This window comes from Eublepharis macularius, chromosome 11, assembly GCF_028583425.1.
Source record: "Eublepharis macularius isolate TG4126 chromosome 11, MPM_Emac_v1.0, whole genome shotgun sequence".
Classification (NCBI taxonomy): domain Eukaryota; kingdom Metazoa; phylum Chordata; class Lepidosauria; order Squamata; family Eublepharidae; genus Eublepharis; species Eublepharis macularius.
Window position 1 is genome coordinate 80,401,390 of NC_072800.1, and position 27,155 is coordinate 80,428,544.

A 27,155-nucleotide genomic window follows, 5' to 3' on the forward strand; every position below is an offset into this window, starting at 1 on the left:
ACTGGATGTATCTCTTCTTGACTGCATAACAAAACAGTTTTTTTAAAAAAATTATTCCATTGCACTGGATTTTTTTAAAATGATTCTTTTCAGGGATAATTTCTTTAAAGCTTGCTCTTTCTGTCTTGGATTACAACATGATTGCAGAGCTGTGATATTATTTGTATTTTTGAACAATGTGAATGCCATGGCTTTTAAAGCAGAATTTCCCGTTGCAGCTTATTCTGTTTTTAAAAACTTTGAAATGAAACAGTACTTTGAACTCCTCCTAATTTCGTTTAAAGCCCAGCATTAATTTGTGAAGCAAACCCTTTCTCGCCAGGCAGGGAACATTGCGAACGTGCTTCCGTGCTTTATGGTTTATCTTGTGTTATTTTCAGGGTGATGCAATTATTGCTGAATTAAAATGGAAAAAAATGTTTAGTTAATGGAAATGGTCAGAGGTCAGTGTAATCTTGTTTAAACCCATTCTTATTTCCATGACCAGTGCGTTATCCTGTTGCAAATTTAAATAGGAAAGTTTGTTGTGCTAAAATGGTTTGGAAAAAATGTGCTGCTAAAAGAATACCAAGGAAGAAGCATATTAAACCTAACAGGGTGGGTTGTTTAAAAGCAATAGAGGTAATGAGAAGAGAAAGTTTTATTAGATTATTTGAATATAACCTTTCCCTTATTATTCCTTTGTTTGTCCAGAAAATGTTTTGTTTGGTCTGCTGTTGTACATCCTTAATTAACCAAGCGGTAGTGCTTTACTGCATGTTTTTATTAACCCTTTGTATGTTCATTCTCTTCTGATTTAAAAGCATAATCCGTTAGATTATAATCCAGACGCCTTGAAGAAGTCTGCTGTTCAGAAAGCCCTAAAGGTAAAACTAATAGTTTTCCGTTTAAAGTCACAGCATTAATTGGAAACGTGGTTGCCTGCAATATATTTTTAATGCCACCTAATTTTTTGTGTGCCAGAAGAGCATAATACCTGGTACCAGGAAGGAAAGGCAAGACACAGCGATACTCAGGGTGTCTGTCAGACAGCCGATTGAAAACCATCAATGTTGCATTCCGTACATTAGAAATATGTGAAGGGTTTTATCAAGCCGAGTAAGGTAACTGAATGGTACTCCTTCATTCCCCCATCCTTTGAAATTTTGCTCTTTAGGATTAGAGGATCCTCATGAACGTCGGTGGGGGCAAAGTGGAGGTTTGCAAACATTGTCCCCACCAACAGAAGTACCATTCTACTAGCGTAAGTGCTGTTACACTAGAGGAAGAGTGCCTTTGGATCTTATTCCAAGTCTTTGATTATAACTAATCAAGCTTCAAGAACAAGACTCACATAGAAGCAGGAATTACTATATTCTGTTGTAAAATTATGTTTGATTTGATCGTTTCAGATTTTTTTTTTTGCTTCCGAATTTCAGATGATTTTTCATAGTTTATTTTTACTGAAAGCCTTTAGTGTCCATTTTTGACTTATTCCAACAATCTGTTGAGTTCTTCAATCATAATTAGGGTTCCCATCCTCCAGGTGAGGCCTGGAGATCTCCTGGAATTACAGCTGATCTCCAGACTATAGAGATCAGTTCCCCTTGAGGAAATGGCTGCTTTGGAAGGTGGACGTTATGGCATTATACCCCACTAGGATCCTTCTCGTCCCTAAATTCCTCCTCCTATAGGCCCCACTGCCAAATCTCCAGGAATTTCCCAACCCAGCATTTGGCAATCTTAATCACAATTCAGATTAGTTATTGAAGGCAGACAAAACTGAACTGTATGAGTGTCTGGATAGGCACTAGTAGATTGTTTTGGAAGCTGAACTCTTGGTGGGACAAACTCTACATGGGGAACAGAAAGAAACTGAAAAACAAACTGTGAGTTTATTAGTGTTGGTATCTTACTTTGGGGCCCACCCTTGTATGCACAGGCTGGAATATGCCAACACAGTCACCACATTATTGCTAATTGTGCTCATAAATTCAGTTCTGGTGAATAGTGGGGGAAACTCCAGTACAAGCTGCTATCTTTTTTTTTGTAAAGAAATGTAGGTAGCACTTCAGTGCCCGCCTCTTTTGAAATGACACCAAGTTGTGTGTGATGCCAGGACACAGTATCAGTGTCATGGGTTACAGGATAAAGTTTGCTACCAGCACACACATTTGTTTTCCTGGTGTACATTGAATTAGCAGTATAAAAATCTAGTAAGCACCTAAAGTCCTGCAGAAAGCAAAATATATGAGAACTCTTTCAATACAGAGAATCTCTGTATATGTCTGTAGCTTCAATATGCTATAAAACTACATCTTTCTTATCCGTACACTCTTTTATATGCTAAAGAAAAGTTGACCATTGATTCTAGTTGAAGCATACAGGGAGACTAAGTAGAGTAACTCTGAGAAAACTTGTGGATGGTGAGAAACTAAAGTTATGTGTAAATCTCTCTTTACTAAGAATAACAGTGGATTTGTTATTTGATCCAAAATACATGCTTGTGGTCCCCTGTGCAGTAATTGAATTGAATCTAGAATTGCTATCTAACTTCCATTTAATCATGTTAATCTTTTTCTGGAGTCAAATTCCAATTAAACTATTAACAACTTCGACAATGCATTTTAATATTTTAACAGCATTAACTTAATTGTCGTATCTCCTTGTCTTTCTAACAAAAGAATTTCTTTGGTAGCCAAATACAAAGTGTGTTCTCAGATACTCATGACTGGGAAATGTTTCAGTTTCTGTCAAATGATCGTAAATCATTGTTTGTTTTTGCAGTTTGATCTAATGCTATACAACAGATGAGCAAGGCTCAGACATGACAGATGGTTGGTCTCTAGTAAGAGTTGGGTAAACCTATAAGGAAAATCTTAGTACACCTTTCTCCTTTGCGGCCCACAAAAAGATATTGTATGATTCCAGTATACTTCCCTACCCATAATATTCCATCATACATCTATATACTGAGCTTTCTGAGCTTGCGCTTTTTCCATGTCCCCCATTTGCATGCTGACTGCAACATTCATTTATTTGTTCTAATGTTGCTTCATTGACTTTGGGGGTTGAAGCGCTCAGTAAAGAATGAGAGGTTGAGCTTTGTAAAATAGTTTAATTCAAAAGGCACGGGGGAAAGAATGTGGGAAGGAGTCTGAAGCTCCAGTGTGTATGTAGTCTTTTTCATAGAACGTTTCAAGGTAAGGATGTATGGGTGTGTGATCTCTGCGTATGCCCCATACATTTCTGTGCCTATATAGCTCTTTGCAGCCATGGACAGGAGATGATGGGCAGGGTTCAAAAGGACTGTTTGACTTAGAAGGGAACCATAATAATAATATGTGCTTAAAGAAGCTTAATTTCCCCTCTCCTCTTCTGCAGTCAGGAAAGAAAGTTAACAGCAATCCCAATCCACTTGTCTCGTTGACTGTTGGTCACAAGGAACAGACAAGTAAGGTAAGCATCTGCTACCTACAACTGTCCCGGAAGCTGTGTGTGTTCCTTGCCCACATAAACTGCGATTTTTGTGATTAGAAGTGAATTTGGCATCATCATCTCTCAGCGTTAGCTTGCATAATGGCACGGCCAGTTTGGTGTAGTGGTTAAGAGTGCAGGACTCTAATCTGGAGAACCGGGTTTGATTCCCCAATCCTCCACTTGAAGCCAGCTGGGTGACCTTGGGTCAGCTCTGAGTGAGTGTTAAGTCGTCCTGAAGGGCGGTATATAAATTGATTGTTGTTGTTATTATATTATTAAGTTATTACTGTCTTGTTAGTGTATTCTGCACAGTGCCTTCATTTTGTGAACCCCAAGTCCGTACAACACCTCTCGTCTGCTTGACAAACTGTCTCTTATGAAAATTAATCCTACAGTAGATCAGTGATCCCATAATAAACCATGGTTGTCTGAACTGGGGGGACTTGACATCATCTCTGAAATGAATGGACGGTCCTGTGTGTCTTCAGTAAAGAAGCGGAATAAGAAGTGGTTCGTGCGTGCAAACCGAAAGGGGCACGTTCCACGTACAGGGTCAGATGTGAAGCAGGCCGTGCTTGGATGCAGCCGCCATTTCTGTGATCACAGTTGACGGGGAAAGCGCTGCCAGGCTCACAAAATGGCTTATGGCTGTTCCAGACTGTAACAGGGAAAAGCATACTTGATGTGGGGATTTCTTCTCCTAATCCTGCCCATGGGAGAAATTACACGGAACAAATGCAACTGCCCGGCTTATGTGTATGAACTGAGCGGAGACTGAATTGATCGAACATATCCAGTGCAGCTGCATCAGTATTATCAGTATGCTGGTCAGGGCTCCCATGTGCTTACAGGCCATAATTTCAGTGAAGCATCCTTTCAATTTCTCTCACCAGAGGAGTTTCTGTTTCATTGACCCTACTCAGCAGCTCATTTTGTACCATGAAAAAGGTATATTAGACCAAAGATAAATGAAGGAAGCTTGTATTGTAACCCATCTAGAATCATTTCTGCACTCCGCCATCCCTTCGAGGAATGTAGGGTTATGTTTGGTTGGGGTTCTTTGTTGTTGTCTTTAGTTCTCTTAATGACTTTATGGATTAGGTTAGATTTAGAGACGACGACTTTCCCAGGCTACCTGCAGAGTCATTCTACACAGATGATATTCTAAGTACACTGACTTCAGTGGATATAAAAGGGTGTAACTCTGTGGGAGCATCTTGGCAGGGACAAATATTTGAACTTGCCTATGTTCAAGCCTACGAAGTTTAGCTGCACTAAACTGGCCCTACAATAGGCTAGTAAAGTAGTCTCAAATAATCTTTAAGAAACATTTCTCTTAACTGGCTGTGAGGTTCCGTGTTTCGTTTTGTGATCTAGATGCTGTCCTTTTTTCAAAGTGTGCACATAAAAGTCACAAAGCAACTGTGTAAATTGAGATTTCTACCTGTAAACTCTAACAGAAACTTTCTTCCGTGAATCCTCTTGAAAATAGATTCGCTACAAGACCAATGAACCTGTCTGGGAAGAAAACTTCACTTTCTTCGTTCACAACCCAAGACGGCAAGAGCTAGAAGTTGAGGTAAACGGATCTGATTTGTTCCTCTTTCAGTGATCTTTGTCCTCTATGCTAGTTCCAATCTTTCTTCCCCAAAGTAGTCCCTTCCAGCACCCATGAACAATGTACCTCTTTCCAGTTCTAGTATTTCATTGTTTTCATATTGCAATACATACATTAGTATGGATAATGTGCTATTGGATATGCCACTTCTGCTAACGCTGAATATTTTATCTAATACATTTCATTTAATGGATGAGACAATGATATTTTGTATCGCTTGCTCACAGCATGTTTGGCTTTTGTCAGTAACTTAGTCCCAGATGGTGAACAGACCAATTAACTAGATTGCTGCAAAGCGTTTTGCTTGAAATTGTTCTCTACATAGATGGTTGCCTTTTCAGAAGGATTTAGACCATTTACTGTAATATGCAGTGCACTCTGCTTCTCATGCAGTCAGTAACGCTGAGTGAAAAAGTATGATACAGTTTTTTTTAAAAAGGATGTTACATTAAAATGTAGCTTTTTGTCTTTGTGAGCCCCTGAGTCATTTTTATTTAAAAGCCACAGTGCGATGCATTTTGTCTCCTGTTTCTGTAGGTCAAGGATGATCAACACCAGTGCTCCTTGGGAACCTTCAAGCTTCCTCTAAACCAGCTCCTGGCAAGCGAAGGTCTAACTATGCATCAGAGATTTCATCTTAGCAACTCTGGTCCAAACAGCACTATAAGCATGAAGATTGCACTCAGGGTACTGTAAACGTCTCAGTAGTGTGGATTCAACCACCCTCCAAGGATCCTTCCTCCAATTTAAGTGGCTCTTCCTGTAGCGGAAGAGCCACTTAAGTTGAAGGAAGACTTCTTAGGCTGGAGAGAGCTTCAGACTTTGCTTATTGGAGTGGTAGAACAGGGGTTGTATCCACCCCATGTTAAGAACTAGGGCAGTGATACGTTGATTGTAGAGATTGCGTTTCCTGATTTAGATCTGTATTTTCAAGTAAGAGAAGGAAGTGGTTTTACCACCGTATGCTGTTAGTTTGGAACTGCAAACCAAAATACTTTCTGTATGTAATCCAGAGATTAACAGCATAGAAGAAATCTCTCAAAGCAGGCTTGCGATCGCCATAATGACTAAATGGAACCTCCATGGTCAATTGCAGCAGCTGCTGCCACAGCACAAGAATTTTCACTGTGTGGCTGAAGGCATGCTGTGCAGCATAGTGGTTAAGTGGTTGGGCTGCTGGTTCGAATCCCACTGCTGCCATGAGCTTCAACAGGTGGCCTTTAGTAAACCACTCTTCTCAGCCCCAGCTGTCTTGTGGGGATAATAACAACACTGACTTTGTTCACCACTCTGAGTAAGCGCTATTCTGTCTAGAAAAGCAGTATATAAGCACACTGTTATTATATAAGAAAATACTTTAAAACAATATGCTCATTTTAAAAGGCCTCTTGTTAAGTGGAGCTTCTGCATGAAATGCCAAAGAGTTACTCTTATAGTTATACTCCCTGACATTTTGTAGTTGATGCCATCTCCTTTGGCAGCCATTTTGTAGTTGCACCCACCACTCTTATGTTAGAATTCCAAAGGTGCCCACAGCCTCAAAAAAGGCTGGGAACCCCTCAGTTAGGAAGATAACACAGCCTCCCTGCATTTGAGCCTCATAACTCATTGATAGAACTCACATTTTGCATGTATAAGGTCCCAGCTTCAATTTTTAGCATTTTATAAAATACAATTTATTTTGTTTAATGTGTTTTTCATATTCTTGTCCTCAGCCATGGGTGGCACACATTTAATCCTCATGACAATAACATGAGGTAGGCTAAATTGACCCTGCTAAATCAGATCAAGGATCCATCTGGTTCAGCATTGTGCTTATCACAGTGGCCAATTAGGCGCTTCCAGGAATCCTACAAGTAAAGAAAGAAGGCAGCACATCTTTTCCTTCCCCACTGATATCTGGAGGTCTGGTGCATTTGAACATGGAAGTTTCATTTAGCCATCATAGCAAATGTCTCATAATGTAGCTGTCCTTCATGAACTTGTCCAATCCACTTTTAAAGCCATCTAAGTTAGTGACCAACATCACATCTTCAGGAAGTGGATTCCATAAATGAATTATCTATTGTGTCTGTCTTGTATGTCCACTCAGTATCACTGGATGATTCTCACTTCCAGTATTATGGGAGAAGAAGTAAAAGTTCTCCCTCTCAGCTTTTCTTGTACCTGGCGTAACTTTTATAAACCTGTATCGTCCTTTTTATCTAAACCACAAAGCCTCATATCATTTAACCTTTCCTCATAGGAAAGGTGCTCCAATCCTTGATTATTCCAGTCACACTTTTCATCGCCCTTTCCAGTTCTATGATATCCTTTTGGGTGATTCCAAATATGATTGCATCATAGATTTAAACAAAGGCATAATAATACTAGCAGGATTGTTTTCAGTCATTTTTCTAATAAGTCCTAAGAAAGATCCTTTGGTGGGGCACACGTGCTGCCTACTTCTCTTCTTTTGTGAGCACTGCTAGTTTATTCCTGCTTTCTGCTTTCTGTTGCTTAAGCAGTTACTAGTCATAAGAGAAGCTTATGCCATGACTGCTTAGTCTTTGAGAAATTTTGTCAACAGATTTTTGTAAGCCCAAGAATACAGTGTCTAGTGGATCACTCCTACACATATTATTGACACTGCTGGTGAAGCAAGCCTTTTCCGTTCAAAGTCTGCCATTCAGAGAATCTTGAATAGCCTGACTGCAAAAGACCTTGGAATAGAAAGTGCTGGGCAAGATGAACAAGTAGTCTGATTTGGGCTAAGGCAGCTTTGTATGTTCATAAGTCTTAAGTAATCCACTGGAAAAGGAAGCTCTGCAATCTGTGGAACGTGTCTAACTTTCTGTAATATTTTTTTTGTCAAAGTATATCCTTAATAAAATTGCTAGATCAAATATTAAAACTAAGGCATGATATATCAGGATTCATATGCAATCAGTTTGCAGCAGTTCATAAATGAAATCTTTTTTTCTGATGAGGCTGAAGACTGGTTCCAGCCTTATATAGTACAGGAAATATAGTAGTATAGACTGATCTCTCAGGCTCAGTCCCCTCTCTCATTTTTTTCCTATACTCAACTCTGTGATACTGAATTTTTGGAGGAAGTTGGTGTTAGGTGTTCTTTTAAGTGTTTATAGATACTGAAAACATACAAGAGGAGTATTACCACATTAACAATATTTATGTTACTGATTGCGATAGACTAAAGTCATTTGGATCTCTAGTTTACTGAATTTCTTCTCTATTTTCTTATGTCATAATAGAAAGTAGAAGATGGCAAGGAATTCAGTTGCACTGGTTTTTCTCAGGTGGGCAGCTGTGTTGGTCTGTAGTAGAAGAGCAAGATTTGGGCCCAGTAGCACCTTAAAGACCAACTAGATTTCCAGGGTAATTTGGAAATCCGAGTTTTTCTGATGGTGGTTGTGCTAGGGATTTTTCGGTGCTGTCTGTTCAAAAGCAATCAAACAGCGTTGGTTGTTCGCTCACAGGTCTCTCTGCAAATATGGTCTTGTTCCCAGTTAACTGGATAGATTGGCTGCTTTATAATACGTTTTTTAGATTAGTTTCTTTTCTAATAAGTGGATTTTGCAGCAGTTGCTTTGCTCATGTGTAGTATGAACCAATAAAAACAGGTTACATTCTGCACTACAGCAGGAAATTAATGTAGTGGTCTTTATTCTATTGCTCTGTAGATCCTTTCTCTTCAAAGACAAGAGAGGCCTCCAGATCACCAACACTCGGCCCAAGTAAAGAGGCCCTCTGTTGCCAAAGATGCAAGAAAAGGTTCTTTCAAGCCTCAGGTCCCTGTTTCTCCACCAGCTGACTTGAACAAACCTGCCCCTGCTTCCACAGTAACAGACACTGAAAAAAAGACTGACGAGTTTGAAAAAAGTCATCCCCCTAACCCCAGTCCTCAGTGGCCGACTGATCTCAGCCGAAGCTCCTCCAGTCTCCTTGCCTCCAATCTGAGCTATTCACCCAGCCATCTGTCAATCAAAGAGCCTACTCCAAGTATAGCCTCGGACATATCACTACCCATCGCTACTCAGGAGCTACGGCAGCGGCTAAGACAACTAGAAAAGTACAATCCTAATTTTTAAAATTACATATATGTATATAGTATGTGTGAGTTCAATAATGTTGTAGACTTGAAAGGAAACCAGAGATGCAATTGATACCATAAACGAGAATTCCTTTGCACATCAAGGCTTATAGTGCAGAACTATAGGGCACTTTGTTTCAGTAAATAAGCTACTTTAATAAGAAAGTGCATCCAGAATAAGTGAGGTAGCTGCACAAAAAAAGGCAGCACTACTAACCAGTACAATCTGGGAGGAAATGCCGTCCCAATTCCTAAAAGCATAAAGCAAAATATATTCAGTGGGTCTCTTCAATGAAACTGTTACTTGCTTTTTAAAATTAATTTTTTTTTAAAACCCCACTGTCAAAAGTGCCTGTGTGATTTGCAGTTCAGTAGCAGTTTTACTCACTTTCTGGAATCTCAACCCACGTCTAAAAATCTAACCCCGAGCATTATGACAATAGTATTACAAGGAATGTGAGTTAGAGAATAGCTGATGGCCTTGATCTATTTCACCATCATGTAGACAAACTGACAGTGCAAAAGTAGCCAGTGCAAGAGTATTTGTTGCCTCCATAAATATACACCGCTCCGTTATACCATCAACCGATCTTTCAGCAAGATAGTCATTAAAACAAAATATAGCAATGGTACATGTTTGATCAACGGAGTTGTTCCAACATTCAGGATCAATGGCTATATTGAAGAGTTTTTTCATGGCCACTGGTACCATAGCCAAGCGTAGAGCAATTACTTCATCTCTGACTCGTTCAGAACGATTACCAAAAAATACAGGGATCTTTATCAGTAATCCTTGCATCACAAGGATATGGTTGATTTTTTGAAGGGATGTGGTTGTAACAAACCTCTTAAGATTGCTGGTGGCAAAACTGTTACAGTGTGCTAAGTTAACACTTCCCCCGTATTTTGATACACTTTTTAAAGAATATCTTACACATTTCTTAAGTACCGATGATAAGTTTAGATCCAAGGTTAGAGATAAACAAGGTTTCCATACAATGGCATGCATATTTTGGTAATCAGGTCTTTTGCCTGGGCTTTCTCCAGACTGAAATCTGTGTTACATTCTTATAATTGCATTCCGCTTTGTAGGGTGCTTTAAAATTTATCAAAATGAAATACTATTCTGTTTGGTGCCTCAGCTTATTGTTCTGTTGCGCACTTCAAGCTTGAGCCAGAAGACCAATATAAAAAACCCCTTTTTTAAAGCTATCATGGAGTGCTCATACTTAGTTCTTGGAATTGGTTTCAGGCCTTTCTGAATGTAGAAGTGTTTCTGCATTCCCGCATGTCATCTTATGAGTGAACTAGAATTCATTATTTTAACTTCGCAGCTTTTAACAACATTTATAAGAAGCAAGATTATGCCTGAAGGCCCGTTAACACGTTATCTGTATCTGATAGAATTGCTGGACGTGCACATTCTCTGTATTTGAAAGTAATCTTTGCTCTAAAGTAATAGATTGAAAATATACAACATGTGTGTACTTAAGAAGAAAGGGCAGGTTACAATAGTACTGTTATATGATTATTCTTGGAACTTGCTATTGACAAGTATAACATTTTAGAAATCTAAAGGAAGAGCTGTCTACAGTTTTTAATACATGCCAGTTACATTTTATGTCAGCTGTGTTTTTTCCTTCTGTGGCTGTCAAATATTGATTATGAGTATTATGATCCTTTCACAGTGGCACAACATTAGGACAGTCTCCATTGGGGCAGATTCAGTTAACAATTCGTCACAGCTCACAAAGAAATAAACTTATAGTGGTGGTACACTCATGCAGGTAAGTATAATGTTTCATCTGACCTTATCTTGGGATTGAATTCTGGCTTTCTCTCAATTATCTATATATTCACCGCTAAGACAAATATAGATCTACCGTGGGCTTTGCTGCTGCTTCAATGTTTATATCTCAAAACAGAGGAAGGCAAATTCATATAAGGGGTGCAAAACTTGACCTGAGGTTCTGGAGCTGCTATCAGTTAGTTTGCTATGCTGGACTAAGTGGACCATTTATCTGAATTCAGAATAAAGCAGCTTATTTTACACCTGAATAATACCAGTTCCAATCCTGCAAACTATGAGATTGTCTTACTATATGTACGCTATCATTATTGACCTTTTCAGGTCAATATTGACCATAATGGCTAGAAGCTGTTTTTTTAAATGTTAACATTAAAACACACACACATACACCAATATACATAATATATACATACAGGTGTGTGTGGGTATGTATACACACACGCACGCACATGTGTAAATGTGTGTGTATGTATTATATGTAGTACAAAAAATGCACACACATTTTTTTTTGCTTCTTGCATACCAGAAACTTGCAGTCCTCTGATTGAGTTGAATCAGAGAATGAAGGCTTCGTTTGGATCCCACTGCTGCTAATCTGTAGGATAAAATTTGTTTGAACAGTTAGGGGGTGCTTTTGTCTGTGACATCTGAGACAAGAAATGGGAAAACCATGAGTTGGATGGAAAGCTCTGATGGTTGTAGGTCTTTCCTGCTTTCCCCTCTCCTGTAGCTATTTGCCAGGAAGTTTGATGGGGTCACAGAAGCCTTGTGGAGTAATAGCCATGTGGAGTCATGGGCAGCAGTGAGAAGGGGACAATATTGCCCTTTCTGCCTCTTCCCGGTGATGGAAGTAGCCACTGCAGGAGTGAGGAATATCCACAGTCCTAGTGCATGCTTATCACTGGATCCAACCCAGTAGCTGATTATGGGCTGAAAATAGATGGTGATAATAGTCCTCATTTGAGGCGATGAAGAGGAGTGGGGGGGGCAGTGTGCGGTCTAGTTCACACAGGGAACAGAATGTGATAGTGATGAGATGTCAAAACCTTGAGACAGTAAAATGGACTGTACTGGTGTAGACTGCAATTGGTAATTTCAGTTTTGCACGTCACTTGCTTTAAAAACTCCATGCAAATAGAAAACTAGATCAGAAGAAGAAAGCTTTCCCTTCCTCTCTGTGCTGGTTTTCTACTTGCAGGAACATCGGCGAGCGTCCCAGAATGTGGACCTGTAGTCTAAACCCGTCCATTCTTCTGCCTCTGATCTCCTCCACCACCACCTCTCCCCTGCATGTGCGGATTTCGCTGTCTCCTTCATATGGCTTGTTGACGACTCTCCACTTCCGCTGTGCTTGCAGCAGTCATTCGATCCTGTGTGCGTTTCCTCTCCTTTCTCTCAGTTGCCCCAGCTTGAAAGGCCTCTGTGGCATAACCCTTTATCAGGCCAGAATCTTTTTATGTGGGAAGAAGGTAAACAAATGCATTCTGGAGATAGCTGGCCTGACAGGGGGGATGTTGAGCACTACAGGTACTCTCTTCTGATCTGGTTTTGTCGTCTTTGGTCCCAGAAATTTAATCGCCTTTTCGGAAGAGGGATCTGATCCGTACGTCCGAATGTATTTATTGCCTGACAAAAGAAGATCAGGAAGAAGAAAAACAAATGTTTTGAAGAAGAATTTAAATCCATTATTTGATCAAAGGTGTGTCATCATATCCGTTTGTCGGTTTTACAGCATTGAGTGGATAAACCATTTAGCTGCTTTACAGGCACTGAAGCAGAAAGCAAACCTTCCACAAGCCAGTTTAACAGGTCCCTGTATTATTTTTCATCACGTTCTGGCTTCAGGTGGTGTCAAAACTACTAGAAGACAAAGAAGAAAATGATTAAGTACCACTAGCTTGTTTTTATTCATATGAACACTGAAATGTGTTTAAACGCCTAGATGTTTGTGGTAATGCAAGCATATTGAAAGAGTTTTTCTGTAGAAAAGAGAAATACAAACATATCATATACTGATCTTAGGTAAAAGGTAAAGGTAGTCCTCTGTGTAAGCACCGAGTCATTACTGACCCATGGGAGGGACGTCACATCACGGTGTTTTCTTGGCAGACTTTTTGTTACGAGGTGGTTTGCCATTGCCTTCCCCAGTCATCTACTCTTTACCCCCAGGAAACTGGGTACTCATTTTACCGACCTCAGAAGGATGGAAGGCTTAGTCAACCTTGAGCCGGCTACTTGAACCCGGCTTCCGCCAGAATTGAACTCAGGTTGTGAGGAGAGCTTGGGCTGCTGTGCTGCAGCTTACCACTCTGCACCACGGGGCTCTTAGGGTGGTAGAAACAGATACAAGCTTTTGAGTTTCACAGAATTCTTCAGGCAGAAAAAAATGCACCAGTAACAGACTGCTAACCAAATTAAAAATTATTTGTTGACAGTGGCTGTTTGCAAGTTGAAGCCACAAGTTTTGGACCTGTATTGACTTATGTGGCTTCACTGTCATTAGAGATAAAGATGAGTAGGCGTGTTAGTCTGCCTGTAGCAGTAGAAAAGAGCAAGAGTCCAGTAGCACCTATAAGACTAACAAAATTAGCCCTCATTTGCTATTAGAGATGGTTGTAATGATTCTTCTGTCCTTTAGACCATGGTCTTTTACATTGTGAATGGAGATAAATTTCAGTTCCCAGGCACACCTTTGATAATGCTTATCCTCTGAAGAGGAGGACAAAGATTAGAAAGAAAATGATTTTTCAGGGGAAAATGCTCATCAAGGGATGGCTGACAGTTTTGCCCAAGAATATTTTGCTCTTGTACTCTCATTTGCAATCGCCAAAGCTACTTGCAGATTTCTGGGATTTTTTTCTGTAGCCCTGTGAGGGAGAAACGTGTTTTTTAAAAAAATGAAGCCAGAGATTAAGAATTCTATAACTGCTAGATATCATGTACCAGTTGCCTTACTATGTGTTTCTTGTTTACAATTCAATGCAGATTTCCAATGCTTTTGATTAAGTTCTCTCAGAAATGTTTGTTCCCTTTTCAGCTTTGATTTCAGTGTTTCGTTACCGGAGGTGCAAAGAAGAACTCTAGATGTAGCAGTCAAGAACAGTGGAGGTTTCCTGTCCAAAGACAAAGGGCTGCTTGGTAAGGTGAGTTAAGGGCATAAAAGAAACAACTGCAGAAGATGCAGGTGCAGGTCAATGTGGAATGAATGTTCTGACCTGAGTCTTTGCCCACCAAGGAGGGCTGAATTTGTGTGCTGCATAATTATTTTTTTAAAAAACCCACTGAAGAACTTGTCTTGTGTAGAATTTTTGTTACTTCCATTTAAATTACATGTCTTGTAATAATGCCTCGTGCTCCACTCTCAAGCAGTGTTATTGGCTCAGGATACCGATCCAAGGATTTCTTGCATGTGAATAACATGCAAGAATAATAGTACAAGTCGTCATGTGCTAGTTCTTGACCCAAGAGCGTCATGCTGTCAAAAGTGCAGCAACAAACATCAGAATGAGTAGGACTGACTCGCCAGTTAAAGGACCTCGTAACTTGAAGAAGAGTTTTGTTGCCAAAAGTTTTTATAGACTCACTTTGGAGTACAGATTCAGATCAATGGATACTGTAATCTTTTTTGGAAACTGATTTTAGTAAGGCTGCCCCAGTATAATATCAGTGAGGCCCTTGGAGCAGCAGGGTGTTTTTTTCTATTTTCAACAAAACAGAATCTTGAGATTTTAATTTTATTTAGTAGCTGGTGAGTACTCTTGAGGAAGTGGAAAAATTAATTAATAGCAACTGTCAGTAATAAGGGTGCTTGGAGGAAGATTGTTCAAAACAGCTGAGGCTGGCTGGTATTGTTGTTGGACTTAAAACAGGGTTAACATACCTGTAACTTATGTTCATCGAGTTCTTCTGTGCTGACACACATGGGACTGCGCAGGCGCAGGCCAGCCGCCGGAGAATTTTCTAGAGCTTCCATGGCTCCGAAGGGGCCGTTTGTCGCGCGCCTCAGCGACCATTTTCCCGCCCAAACGGTCACGTGATCCTCCAGCGACCAACGGCCCCTTCCCTCAGTTCTCCCTTGCCGCCGCTTGACCAACACACTACAGCCATAACACCTTAAAAACACCAATTTCCGTTACAGCCAACACATTATCGTGCATTGGAGTTCACAGCGGGGTAGGAGGGAGGGTTGTGTGTCAGCACAGAAGAACTCGATGAACATAAGTTACAGGTATGTTAACCCTGTTTTCATCTTCGTTCTTCTGTGCCTCCACACATGGGAGTGTACCAAGCTTCACACAATAAGGAAGGCGGGGTGAAGTCCAACACAATTTTATTGAACAAACAAACACAACAATAAATAGATATGCATATATACATCTATGTAAAAAATACTGTGTAAGGACACATAAATACTCAATATTTACATATATACACACCCCCAGGTACATATATACACACTTTCACTCAAGGGTACCCAGCAGGTACGCCAAGAAAGTCATTCCTAAACTCCCTTAGGAAAAAAGGGAGTGTAAGACAGCCTTGGCCACAGATACATCCTGCTCCGCATTGACATCAACGGCGTAATGCCTGACAAAGGTGTCTGCAGAGGACCATGTGGCCGCTTTGCAAATGTTAACCAGGGGCACACCCCTGAGGAGTGCCGAAGAGGATGCTTGGGACCGCGTGGAGTGGGCTCTGACATGAAGCGGGCAAGCCACCCCTGCCAGGGAATAGGCCTTGCTAATGGCCGTCACAATCCACCTAGACAGGGTCTGTGAGGAAGCCCTGTTACCCTTGTCCTTGGCCCCAAAACATACAAACAGGTGAGGACAGGTGCGGTATTCCTTTGTCCTATCCAGGTAATAGGCTAGGGCCCTCTTCAAGTCTAGGGAATGAAGGGCCTTTTCCCCCTTAGAGGAAGGTTGAGGAAAGAAAGCAGGCAGTGAGATATCCTGCGAGAGGTGGAAGGCGGACACCACCTTGGGCAGGAACCCGAGGCAGGGACGCAGGACCACCTTGTTGGGATGAAACACAAGAAAGGGGGGGTCAGACCGCAGTGCAGACAGCTCACTGACCCTTCTGGCCGATGTGACGGCCACCAAGAATGCTACCTTGTAGGATAGCATATCCAAGGGGCAAGTAGCCATAGGTTCAAATGGAGGCAACATGAGACGTGAGAGTACCAAGGACAGTGACCACTGAGGCACTGGCGTCGACACAGGTGGGTAAAGATTGTACATGCCCTTAAGGAACTGGCGGGATTGTGGGTGAGAAAACACCGTAGCACCCTCAACTCGGGTGTGAGCAGCCGATATCGCTGCCAGGTGGACCTTGAGGGAGGACACCTTCAAGCCCTGGCCACGCAAGTGGCACAAATACTCGAACACAACCCCCAAGGGACTGCTGTCAGGCACCACTCCTCTGGCAAGTGCCCAGAGCTCAAACCTGCGCCACTTGGCCGCATAAGCGCGCCTAGTGGATGGCCGACGAGCATTGAGGAGGACCCTCTGTACCTCGTCAGTAAAGCCTATCGTGGAGGAACGATCCGCCAAGCCGTTAGGTGCAGCTTCCTGGGATCGTGGTGGACTAGGCTCCCGTTTAGGAGAAGGTCTTGCCGAGGGGGCAGACTCACATATGTCCGTTGGGACATCCGCAGGAGCTTCGGGAACCAAACCTGCCGTGGCCAGAAGGGGGCCACCAGGATGCAGTCCGTCCCGTCCTCCTCTATCTTGCACAGGACCCTGGGAATCAAGGGGAACGGAGGAAACATGTAGTGCAAGCCCTGCGTCCACGTAAACTGGAAGGCATCCCCAATAGAGAGGGGGTCGCTCCCTGCCCTGGAACAGAACGTGTGGGCCTTGGTGGTCGCCGCAGTGGCGAACACGTCTATCACTGGATGACCCCACATCTGGAAGATCGGCCCAACGCACTCTACGTTCAGTTCCCACTCGTGGTCCAGCAAAGGGACCCTGCTGAGGGCATCTGCCCGGGCATTGTCTGACCCAGCCACGTGTATAGCACGGAGCGACACCACTGCCAAGTGAGTGTGGCTTCCCGGCACAGGGCCATGGACACTGTGCCCCCCTGCTGATTCACGTAGTACATGGCAGTCGTGTTGTCCGTCTGCACCAAGACCTGACGATTTCTCAGCAGTGCTGTAAGAGACACAAGTGTGAAACGAATGGCCCTTAGTTCAAGCACATTGATATGGAGGGTCTTTTCCCTGTCAGACCAGACATCTTGCACAGACACATCACCACAGTAAGCCCCCCATCCCAACAGAGAGGCATCAGTGGTAACCGTGATGTCATGGTGTTGATACCCAAAAGGGGTCCCTCTAAACAAGTTGTCATCAGACAGCCACCAGTCCAAGGAGGAGAGGATGACCCTCGGGATAGAGAATTTGAGGGACGGAGGGTGCAGCAGAGCATCGTACCTCCGCACAAACCAGTTCTGGAGAGGGCGCATACGCAGCCTAGCGAAAGGCACCACAGAGGTGGCCGCTGCCATATGCCCTAGTAAGCACTGGATAGTGCGCACAGACTGGAATCGGTTCCTTTTAAACATGGACACTAGACCCCTTAGGGACCGAGCCCTCTCCAAGGGGAGCAGGGCCTTACCCTCCACAGAATCTAAAAGTGCACCAATGTAGGACACCTTGCAGTTGGGCACCAGCTTGGATTTCTCCAAGTTCACCAGGAGCCCCAGGCGTTGGCAAGTGCTAAGTACCAAGGCAATGTCCTGCACCAGCCTAGACTCCGATTCAGCCACGATGAGCCAGTCATCGAGGTACGGAAAGATGGTACAGCCTTCTTCCCGTAGGAAGGAAACCACAGGGGCCACACATTTAGTGAACACTCGTGGGGCAGTGGACAGGCCAAAGGGGAGCACCTTATACCGGAAAACCCTTTGCCGGTACACAAAGCTCAGGTATTTCCTGTGCTCCTTCCGAATGCCCACGTGAAAGTATGCGTCCTTTAAGTCAAGAACCGCAAACCAATCCCCGTGTTTGAGCAAGGCGATCACAGCCGCCAACGTAACCATCTTAAACTTGGTCACCTTGAGGAAGGCATTAAGGCCCCTCAGATCTAAAATGGGACGTAAGCCCCCATCCTTCTTAGGGACCAGGAAGAACCTAGAGAAGAAACCCTTTACAGAGTCCTCATAGGGCAATTCTTCCACAGCACCCTTGGCCAAGAGCGACACGATCTCCGCATCCAGCTCGGCCATAGTGTTATTGACAGCTGTCAGGGGTGAACTGCATCTAGGCAGCTCAACGAACTCCAGCCCGTATCCCAGTTCAACAATAGTTAAGACCCATGAGTCAGATGTTATTGACTCCCACTCAGAGAGGAGTGGACTCAGTCTGTCCGAAAAGTTCGGGGATACGGCTGGCGTGACCCATCAGTACTGCCTCCCGGCGCCCTGCTGATCTCTCTGCTGGGCCGGTTGTTGTTGTTGTGACGGGCGAGGCTTGAAGGGCCGACGCCTCCTCTGCTGTTGTGCGGGAGGGTATGGCCGCTGCTGGTAGGCAGTATACGGTTGGTAGCCCGGCCGCTGATGTTGGTACCTGCCCTGGTAGTGGTAAGGGCCGGACCGGGGAGCGTACCGTGACCTGGAGGAGGGCTTGTCCGCTGGAGCCAGACCCAAGGACCGTGCCGTCTGCCTGTCCTCTTTTTTCTTCTTCAGGGTCTCGTCGGTCGATTTGGAGAACAGCGAGTCCCCTTCAAAGGGCATGCTCTCCACCCTGGAACGCACCTCCTGGGACAGGGCCGTAGACCGCAACCAGGAGTGGCGCCTGAGGACCACCGCCGAAGCCATCCCCCGAGCAGCAGTGTCAGCAGCGTGGCTCCCGGCATTCATCTGCTGCTTAGACAGCCGGACAGCCTCTGTCTGCAGCAGGGACACCACAGCCTTCTGCTCAGGAGGGAGGTCCCGGGTATAGGATGCCAACTTCTCCCAGAGGTACAGCTGGTACCCTGCCATGATGGTCTGGTAGTTGGCAATCCTCAGACCCAGCGAAGCGACGATGTACTGGCGCCTGCCCATGGCATCAAGCTTCTTGCCCTCTTTATCCGCAGGCACCGAGGAGTGACCCGACCGTCGGGGGTTGAACTCCTCTGTGACCAAGGAGGAAGGTGGAGGGTGTTTCACCAACGCCGGCCAGGTGCCCTGCTTGATCTTGTAAAGCTGCTCGATGCGCTTGGATGTTGGCGGTTGATCACAGGGCACCTGCCACACCTTCTCCACAATCTCCTCGATACCCTCAAGCATGGGGAAGCCAACGTACGCCGGATTATCCCCGTAAATACGTTTGAGGAGCTTGTCCTTGGTCTTTGGGGCTGCTGAAGAGATGTCCATCTCGAGAGCCTTGGCCATCCTTGCCATCTGGTCGGCGTAGATGCGGAGGTCCTCGAATGGGGAGTCCGCAGATGGCACTAGCTCCTCAGGTGGCGATGGTTCGGACCAGGACTCCGACTGGTAGCCGCCAAAGCTCTCCACATCCTCCTCATCGGAACCGAGCTGGGATTCCGGAACCTGGAGCGGAGGGGGAGCCCACGCCGACCTCGACGTCGAAGGCCTCGGTTCCGACACGGAGAAGCCTGCAGGTGCCCCTTCCCACTGGCAACGGTATGGCGTGGGGAGGTAGGAAGCCTGTCGATGCCGGGACGCAGTGGACCGGACTGATCGGACACTGTCCCCGGAACCATGCCGTTCACGACCGACCGGAGGTGGAGACGGACGGACAGGCGACGGACGGCTCCGACGAGGAGACGGGCTCGGTTCCAGCCTCGGCGACCGAAGGGGAAGCGATGGTCGGCTCCGACGGCGCGGGCTCGGCTCCGGCCCCGACGAGAACTCTGCGGGCACCGTCTCGAAGGCCATCGGATCCGGCACCGACACGGAGATGTCCTCTGGCTCCGGGGAGCCCAGATGAGGGGAAGGCGTGTGAGGAAGCACGATGACCTCCTCCTGAGGAGCGGGACGCGGCGACCGGTGATGCTTGGTCTTCTTCTTCTTCTTTGATGGTTCCGAAGAAGACCTCGGGACCGACGCGCTCCTCGCCTTCGAAGGGGACCTCGGCTTCGACCTCTTAGGCTTCATCGGAACCGATCCGGTCGTCGGTTCCGACCGGGGACTCGGTACCAGGATCCTCGGTTCCGAAGCTGGTCTCGGATCCGACCTGGTAGATGACGCGCTACGGGGCGGCCGCACCGGTCCCTGCGCTGGAGAGGCCGCTCTCGACGCCGAGGCACTCGGGGGACGCGGTTTCGACCCCGACCTCGCGGAGGCCACTGAGCCAGCTCTCGAATGCCGTTCGGCAGAGGGGCTTGGGCCGGCCTTGGAAGAGGGCAACGGAGCGCCTCCGGACATGACCTTCTGCCACAGTGAGGAGTTTAGTCGGGCCTTGCGCTCCTGCCGGGCCTTGCTGGTGAAGCCCTGGCAAATTTTACAGGCCGTCACATTATGGGTCTCCCCCAAACAGAACAGGCACAGTTCATGGCCATCGGTCTTGGCCATTTTTGTGTGGCATTGCAGGCAATGCTTGAAGAGAGCCTTAGAGGCCATCTTCAGGGGCACGCGAAAGGAAGGTCAAAAACAGTCCGAGTCAAATTACCGAGTCCACAACAAAGTCCAAAACGAGATCCGAAGAATAGTCGAGGTCACGAAGTCCGAAGTCAAAAGCCAAGCAATCAGTCAGAACAAAGCACGAAGCACAAAAGCACAGAGCAACGAAGCTCACGTTCTCTCCAAGCGGCGGCAAGAAGAGAACTGAGGGAAGGGGCCGTTGGTCGCTGGAGGATCACGTGACCGTTTGGGCGGGAAAACGGTCGCTGAGGCGCGCGACAAACGGCCCCTTCGGAGCCATGGAAGCTCTAGAAAATTCTCCGGCGGCTGGCCTGCGCCTGCGCAGTCCCATGTGTGGAGGCACAGAAGAACGAAGATGAACAGTAAACTTCGCATGTGTGAAGCAAGGTTATATTTTAGTTCCTTTTTAACTCAGTACATCTAACAGTCAACATGGCCCTATCTGCAGATAGTTAAATCGGCTGATTGAGGCCATGGAGACAGAAGGGAGGATGGATAGGAGTTGAGGACAATAAGGCAGCCACAGCAGAAGCAACCACAGCAGAAGCATGGCTGGTGGGGGAGGAGCAGGAACCGCTACACCATGAAACCGTAGCTGATATGCCATCTATGGCTATTCCTAGGAGAATATTACTCCCATTCTACATGCCATTCCTATCAGTTGCCAAGCCCAATTCAAGGTATTGACTGTCTCCTACAAAGCTCTCCATGGCCTTGGTCCGTTGTATTTGTGGCACTCTCTCTCTCCCTATATTCCACCATGGCAGCTTTGCTCATCTGAACAGGGCCTTCTGCAGGAACCACATGGGCAAAATCAACAGCTGCCTGTACAAGGACATGCTTTGTGGTGGTACCCACTTTATGGAACGGCCTACCTGAAGAGGTGAGGAAAGATCCCACTCTCCTGGCCTTCCTTAAATGATGCAAAACCAAATTGTTCAAGAGGACTTTTTGCTCAGATGGGAGGGCTGAACTGTAAGAAAGTGGCCTCAAGAGAGCCATCAGTAAAGGGATAAGGTGGGACCAAAGACTTTACTACTATTTCTGTAAACAATGAGGGTTCCTAGAGTTCACTACTATTGCTGTAAATGGTGAGGGACCAAAGACTTCACTACTATTGCTATAAGTATGATCTTACTGGGTAGTTCCTATGTTGTCTACTATATCAGTCATGGAATTTGCCCACAATCTGTTTCAGCATTAAGTCTTTAAATCTTTATTTCTCTTTAAATCTTGCAGATTGCATGTATATACCCATTACATGTATACTGAAATGTTGTGATGTTGATTGTACTGACTCACACCATGTAACCTGCCTTGAGTTTCAGTGAGAAAGGCAGACTATAAATGACATAAAATAAATAAATTTGATTCCAGTGGCACCTTAGTGATCAACAAGGTTTTCAGGGTATGAGCTTTCGAGAGTCAGAGCTCCTTTCTGTAACCAATCTCATCCTGAAGTCGTGCTGATGGGATCTTGAGCTTGCGCAGTATCCATCTTCGGAAGCCCCTAGGGCAAAAGGAATTTTGTGCGCAAGCTTCCCACCCACCTCCTTCCACAGCAGCACAGGTTCCCCCCTCTAAAGTATGTCTACATTTGTCTGGTCTTATTTTTCTTCTCTGTTTCTCAATCAGGTATTGATACCACTGGCTTCTGAAGAACTTGCCAAAGGTTGTACCCAGTGGTAAGTACAATCACAGTTGATCCTCTTTCCGTGTCAATTATTTTTGATAGTCAGTAAAACTTTGCTTTTTTTGTTCACCTTGTAGGTATGATTTGACAGAAGATGGCACAAAGCCACACGTCGCACCTTAGGCAGCTTTGGATGCCAGAAGATCCTGTTCAGCATACTTTTTGCCAACCTTTATATATTTTATCAGCATTGTTAACACAGATGTAACAATATTATTTTTATAACTTTTAGTTAATAGGCACCCCCACCCCCCACCGTTTTATAACACCTGGACATTTTATGTAGGTTTGTCCGCATAATCATTATACGTTCTTTTCTTCATTTGCTACAGTTATTTTAATGTGCAATAGGGGGTTATAGAGCAACAATTTGTTTCAGTGGAACCTTTTATGGCACTTGTACCCTTGACAGAAGTGAGAAGACAGTGTATCTCGCCAAGGAGTCTGCCATGTAAATAGAAAGTATTTTTTTATCATTTTTCCTCAACTATTTGACGGCAGAAGAAAATATCAAAGCAAATCAAGAATTTTCTTCTAAATGCATGCAAAAAATTTAAGGCAAACTGGGGGGTGGGGTAGCAGCAAAATGGTCTTAATCTTACTAATATTACAGATTTCTCTTTTTTTTAATCTGGAAGAAACTAATGAAATGTTTAGCCCATTTATTTTTAGCCTTAATGGCTTGCAAAAGAGGGGAGTACAAATATTAACTTTGTAATATTTATATAGAAATGTGTTCTTGGAAGTTCACTCAGATTATTCGTATGTCACAAATTCAGACAGAATTATAAGGAATTGAACTAAAATGGAACTAATATATATACACACACACATACTGTATAAGAAGGTTATCAAGATCTGGAAATCACAGTATGGATGTGGGTCTCTTATGATGCAAAAATGAAGACTAATGTAGTATATTGTTTTGGTATGCACTTTTACCGTCATTGTTCCATATTAGATTTTACTTACCCAACCAATACTATCAGAAATTTGTCTATGCAAAAGAAAGATTCAGATGGGATTTGTGTGTATTAAAAATTAGGGCCCGATAAGACACCCCAGTAATATAGTAATTGTGGTGTTAATTTGCTCCAGAAAGTGGGTCTTAGCTCATCTGCTACTAGTCTCCTAAAATGCCAAATGTCTGTTGTTAAACTGGAGCTCGAATTACAGAAAGCTCAAGATCCAGACGTGTGCTGCCTTTTTCCACGGTTGCTTCAGTGCTGCCTGTTCTGATGTTTGGAGCAGTAGCTCCGTTTCGGGACTGGCTCATGTACAATAGTCACATTCCTTTTAAACATCGCTGTGTTCTGCTGCAAGGACCAGCACCAGACGCCGCCAGTAAAGATTCTGGCTCTGGAGGCGGAGAGGACTGGGGTGGGTGGGTTTATTTTTTTACAAATTTCATTAAATCACCCTTTAACCTGGAATGTGTTAATCCTGAATGTTGTTAATGCACTATAGAAAGTAAGAGAGCCATTTTAAATCAAGTTTGTGGTCTAATCAGTATAGGGTGTTTTTTTTTCGTTCGATTTCACAGGCCTGGGAAATGCAAGAGCAGGTTTGCAGAAAAAAGCCTGATAAGTGTTTTGAGCAAGACTTTTAAAAAACATTTTATTCATTGTTGCTTTCAGAATGGAATCAATGGGGCATTGATTATATCTACTTTTCTTTCTTCTTTCTTTCTTTTTTGACAGCTTTCTCAGATGGTTTTATCAAAAACTGTAACATTTGTTTTTAACCCTGGAGATGATGGAAGTTCATCTGCAGGGAGCCATTTCGCTACCTTGGTTAAATATGCAATTGCTTTAAAAATGACCACAAAAATTGAGAATCTTAGAATGGCTTCTGGACCCCAAAATTATTTTTTTAAGAGTGATTAAACTTCTGGAGTACTAGCTTTATAACTATACTTAATCGTAGCCTAGACAATTGGTATAATCTATAGTAGGAACTTCTCCTGCACAAGCAACATTCAGTTGAGCTCGCACAGAAGATGTTTCCATTGTGCCCTTTCCACTACTGAGTAAACCAAAGTGCCTGTTATAAATGTAGCACTGTTTATGCCAAGTTTTCAAAACAAATTCATTTTCATTTGTTCGGCTCTTCTTCCACATGCCATACCTAACCATGTGTGTGTATTACACACTACCACTGCTATATCAGATCATGTTTTTTTGTTTAATTTTGCATAAGGCTTCACTAGGCAGATCTCTGCAACTTCCCTGGGATGTTACTCTGCCTGTTACATAATTAGGCTCTATGGAAAAAGCTAATCTTAACGTAAGCAGTGGTTAACATGGTACCCATGTGTTCTTACTGACACATATATCCACTGTGTGATGTGATCACTTGTTAGTGAACTCCGACAGAGAGTGGACCCATAATAGCAAATGGGAGCCACTATAATTTATACTCTCATTCTGCAGAGAAGAAAACAGAAGATGCCGAAAATGGCAGTGCCGAAGTGTTTAGACCGAAATCCTCGCTTGGGCAAAACAGCTATCACTAACAGACAGCATTGCATGGTGGCACTTCATTATGCTGCAATTCCTAAATTGTTGTTGTTCCAGTAACGAGAGAGCCGTGGGCAGAGAGGAGGCTGCTTGAGTGTTCTGTGTGTAACAGTCTTTTAAGGCAGAAGTTGAAATTGGCTGGTGGGTCCACATCACATCACTAGTTAAGTAAGTAATGCTGGGAAACATTTTCAATCCATTATTGAAGTACAAGTTGCCATCACCCTTCCCCTGTACGTCACCCTTGTTGGGATCCTTTTCAACATGTGCAGGTCTTTGTGTGAGAGAGACTTGACATGATAAATAATGGATGCGAAATTAGATTTTATATAATGTGAGAAATACCTTTGGTTTGCTCCCAAAAGTAGAGGAAGAGTGCTCTTGAAAATCTAGACCCAAAACGAAATGTTTATGAAAAAGAAATGCACTTCCTTTCCTCGGAAATCAGAAACTGCATGCAGGACAATATTTCATCCATGGTTTTGTGGTGTTTCAGAGAGAAATTTTAAGGAAGCCCGGTTACCATGAGCAAATGAAAGACTGAATGTTATCAGATGAGCTTTCCATGTTTTTTTTAATCCTGTGCCTTAAAAAAAGGAAAGCTTAACAATTTGTGTTTAAACCTGAGCTTTTGTACTTTGTATTTACCAGTCTTTTTCTTGTATGTGCTCTTGAAACTGTTCGGTGCAGTGTTTCTGCTGGTAAGGAAAGCAGCACTTCCCATTTGGAGCTACTGTAATCCAAGCGCCAAGTCAGAGTGTTATCTGGATCTTTGTGTTTTGAACCTTTTCTTTAGCAGACCTGTGGCAGCTGGTAAAAGAAGAGTACTTTCTTTGCTCAAATAATTCTGCAGTTGCATGTATTTATTCAATAAATGATTCATATGGAAATCATTGTTTTGTATTGCCCTTTCATTATTCAGAGACCAAGCCTTGGTTCAAACAAAGCGTTCCTAATCCTCTGTGCTGTGACTTGGAGCACTTCTGTAGTGCTTTGATCAGAAATATACTGTCAACAGATCTCTTTCAGTCATTAAAACAAATAATAGCATCTGTACATGTTTAGGTAACAAGCTTTTTGACATCCAGGATCTAGTGTCAAGGGCTACGTTTTAAAAGATAGTCCCTCCTTAAGTAATATACTTATTTAACACAGTGAGGGGGAAATGATGTAATGAGTTTATATGCTGAACCGCTTGGTATCATAGCTACAGTGGAGCAATTACTTTGTCTCTAACTCTTTTACGGTGGTGAGAAGTACTGTCAAGTCATGGTTGACTTGCGGTGACCCCTGCTGGAGTTTTCAAGGCAAAAGACTAACAGATGGTTTGCCATTGCCTGCCTCAGCAGCCCTGGCTGCCTTTGGAGGTCTCCCATCAAATTACTAACCAAGGCTGACCCTGCTTAGTTTCTGAGATCTGACAAGATCAGGCTTGCCTGGGTTATCCAGGTCAGAGCAACTCCTTTATAGTAGCTACAAAATACATGGGGCTACACCTCTGTCACCCCTGCATGACAAGGACCTATTCATCATTTGAAGGGATTTCGCTGTAACTACCTGCAAAGATTGCTAATTAACAAAATGCCACAGTGTCCCGATGTAGAAGCTCTCCTATATTTTGGTATGCTTAAGATTTTTAAACGGCTTGCATACTACCGGAAGCTTAGATTGAAGGTTAAAAGTAAACAAAAGTTAGATGCCACAGCATATGTATTCTGGTAATCTATATTACAGAGCCTTTGTTTGACTAATGCCTAAGCCACGCTGTAAGACAATCATGTTGGGATAGAAAATCCAGCAGTATTGATTTCTTGGATTATAACTTTCTTCTGTTTGCTCATATATGCATCTTTCAGTGTTAAAGAGGAATAAAGAACTAGAAACGCTGTGAGCTTGTGTGCTCCCTCCTTTCCTTGTGTACTTCAATTTCCTCCTTTCTAGGCAAATCATAACTTGCTGTTATATCTGAATCAACAAACTATGATTTGTGCTTATCCCCTAAACCAAAATCGTACATCCCAGGCATCTGAGACTCAAACCCACTGTTACATTCAAGCCGGCTACAAGTCTTTAATATTAAAATAGGTATGCCTAAGTAATCGTCGTAGGTTGTTGATGTGATAAATAAATACTGCATTAACTCTGCAGTAAGTTGTATTACCATACATTGATTTCTGAAATTAATGTGGCTCACCGATGGTGTAAGTAAAGGTAAAGGTAGTCCCCTGTGTAAGCACCGAGTCATTACTGACCCATGGGGGGACATCGCATCACGACGTTTTCTTGGCAGACTTTTTGTTACGGGGTGGTTTGCCATTGCCTTCTCCAGTCATCTACACTTTACCCCCAGGAAACTGGGTACTCATTTTACC

The 27,155-nt window shown here is 43.6% G+C and overlaps 1 protein-coding gene across 3 annotated transcripts in view; it reads left to right on the plus strand.

The window, feature by feature from the left end:
* Positions 1 to 25,676, plus strand: part of ESYT2 (extended synaptotagmin 2) — an 83,047-nt gene extending 57,371 nt beyond the window's left edge. For 2 of the 3 annotated variants that reach the window (XM_054991714.1, XM_054991716.1), the window contains 9 exons: positions 3,364 to 3,438; positions 4,952 to 5,038; positions 5,615 to 5,764; positions 8,761 to 9,149; positions 10,859 to 10,957; positions 12,548 to 12,679; positions 14,018 to 14,123; positions 22,207 to 22,256; positions 22,342 to 25,676. In XM_054991714.1, the coding sequence (XP_054847689.1) occupies positions 3,364 to 3,438; positions 4,952 to 5,038; positions 5,615 to 5,764; positions 8,761 to 9,149; positions 10,859 to 10,957; positions 12,548 to 12,679; positions 14,018 to 14,123; positions 22,207 to 22,256; positions 22,342 to 22,387 (1,134 nt within the window). In that variant the 3' untranslated portion in view covers positions 22,388 to 25,676. Of the gene's footprint in view, positions 1 to 803; positions 867 to 3,363; positions 3,439 to 4,951; positions 5,039 to 5,614; positions 5,765 to 8,760; positions 9,150 to 10,858; positions 10,958 to 12,547; positions 12,680 to 14,017; positions 14,124 to 22,206; positions 22,257 to 22,341 lie in introns of all 3 variants that reach the window. The other variant, XM_054991715.1, reaches the window with a different exon arrangement.
* Positions 25,677 to 27,155: the final 1,479 nt, after the last annotated feature.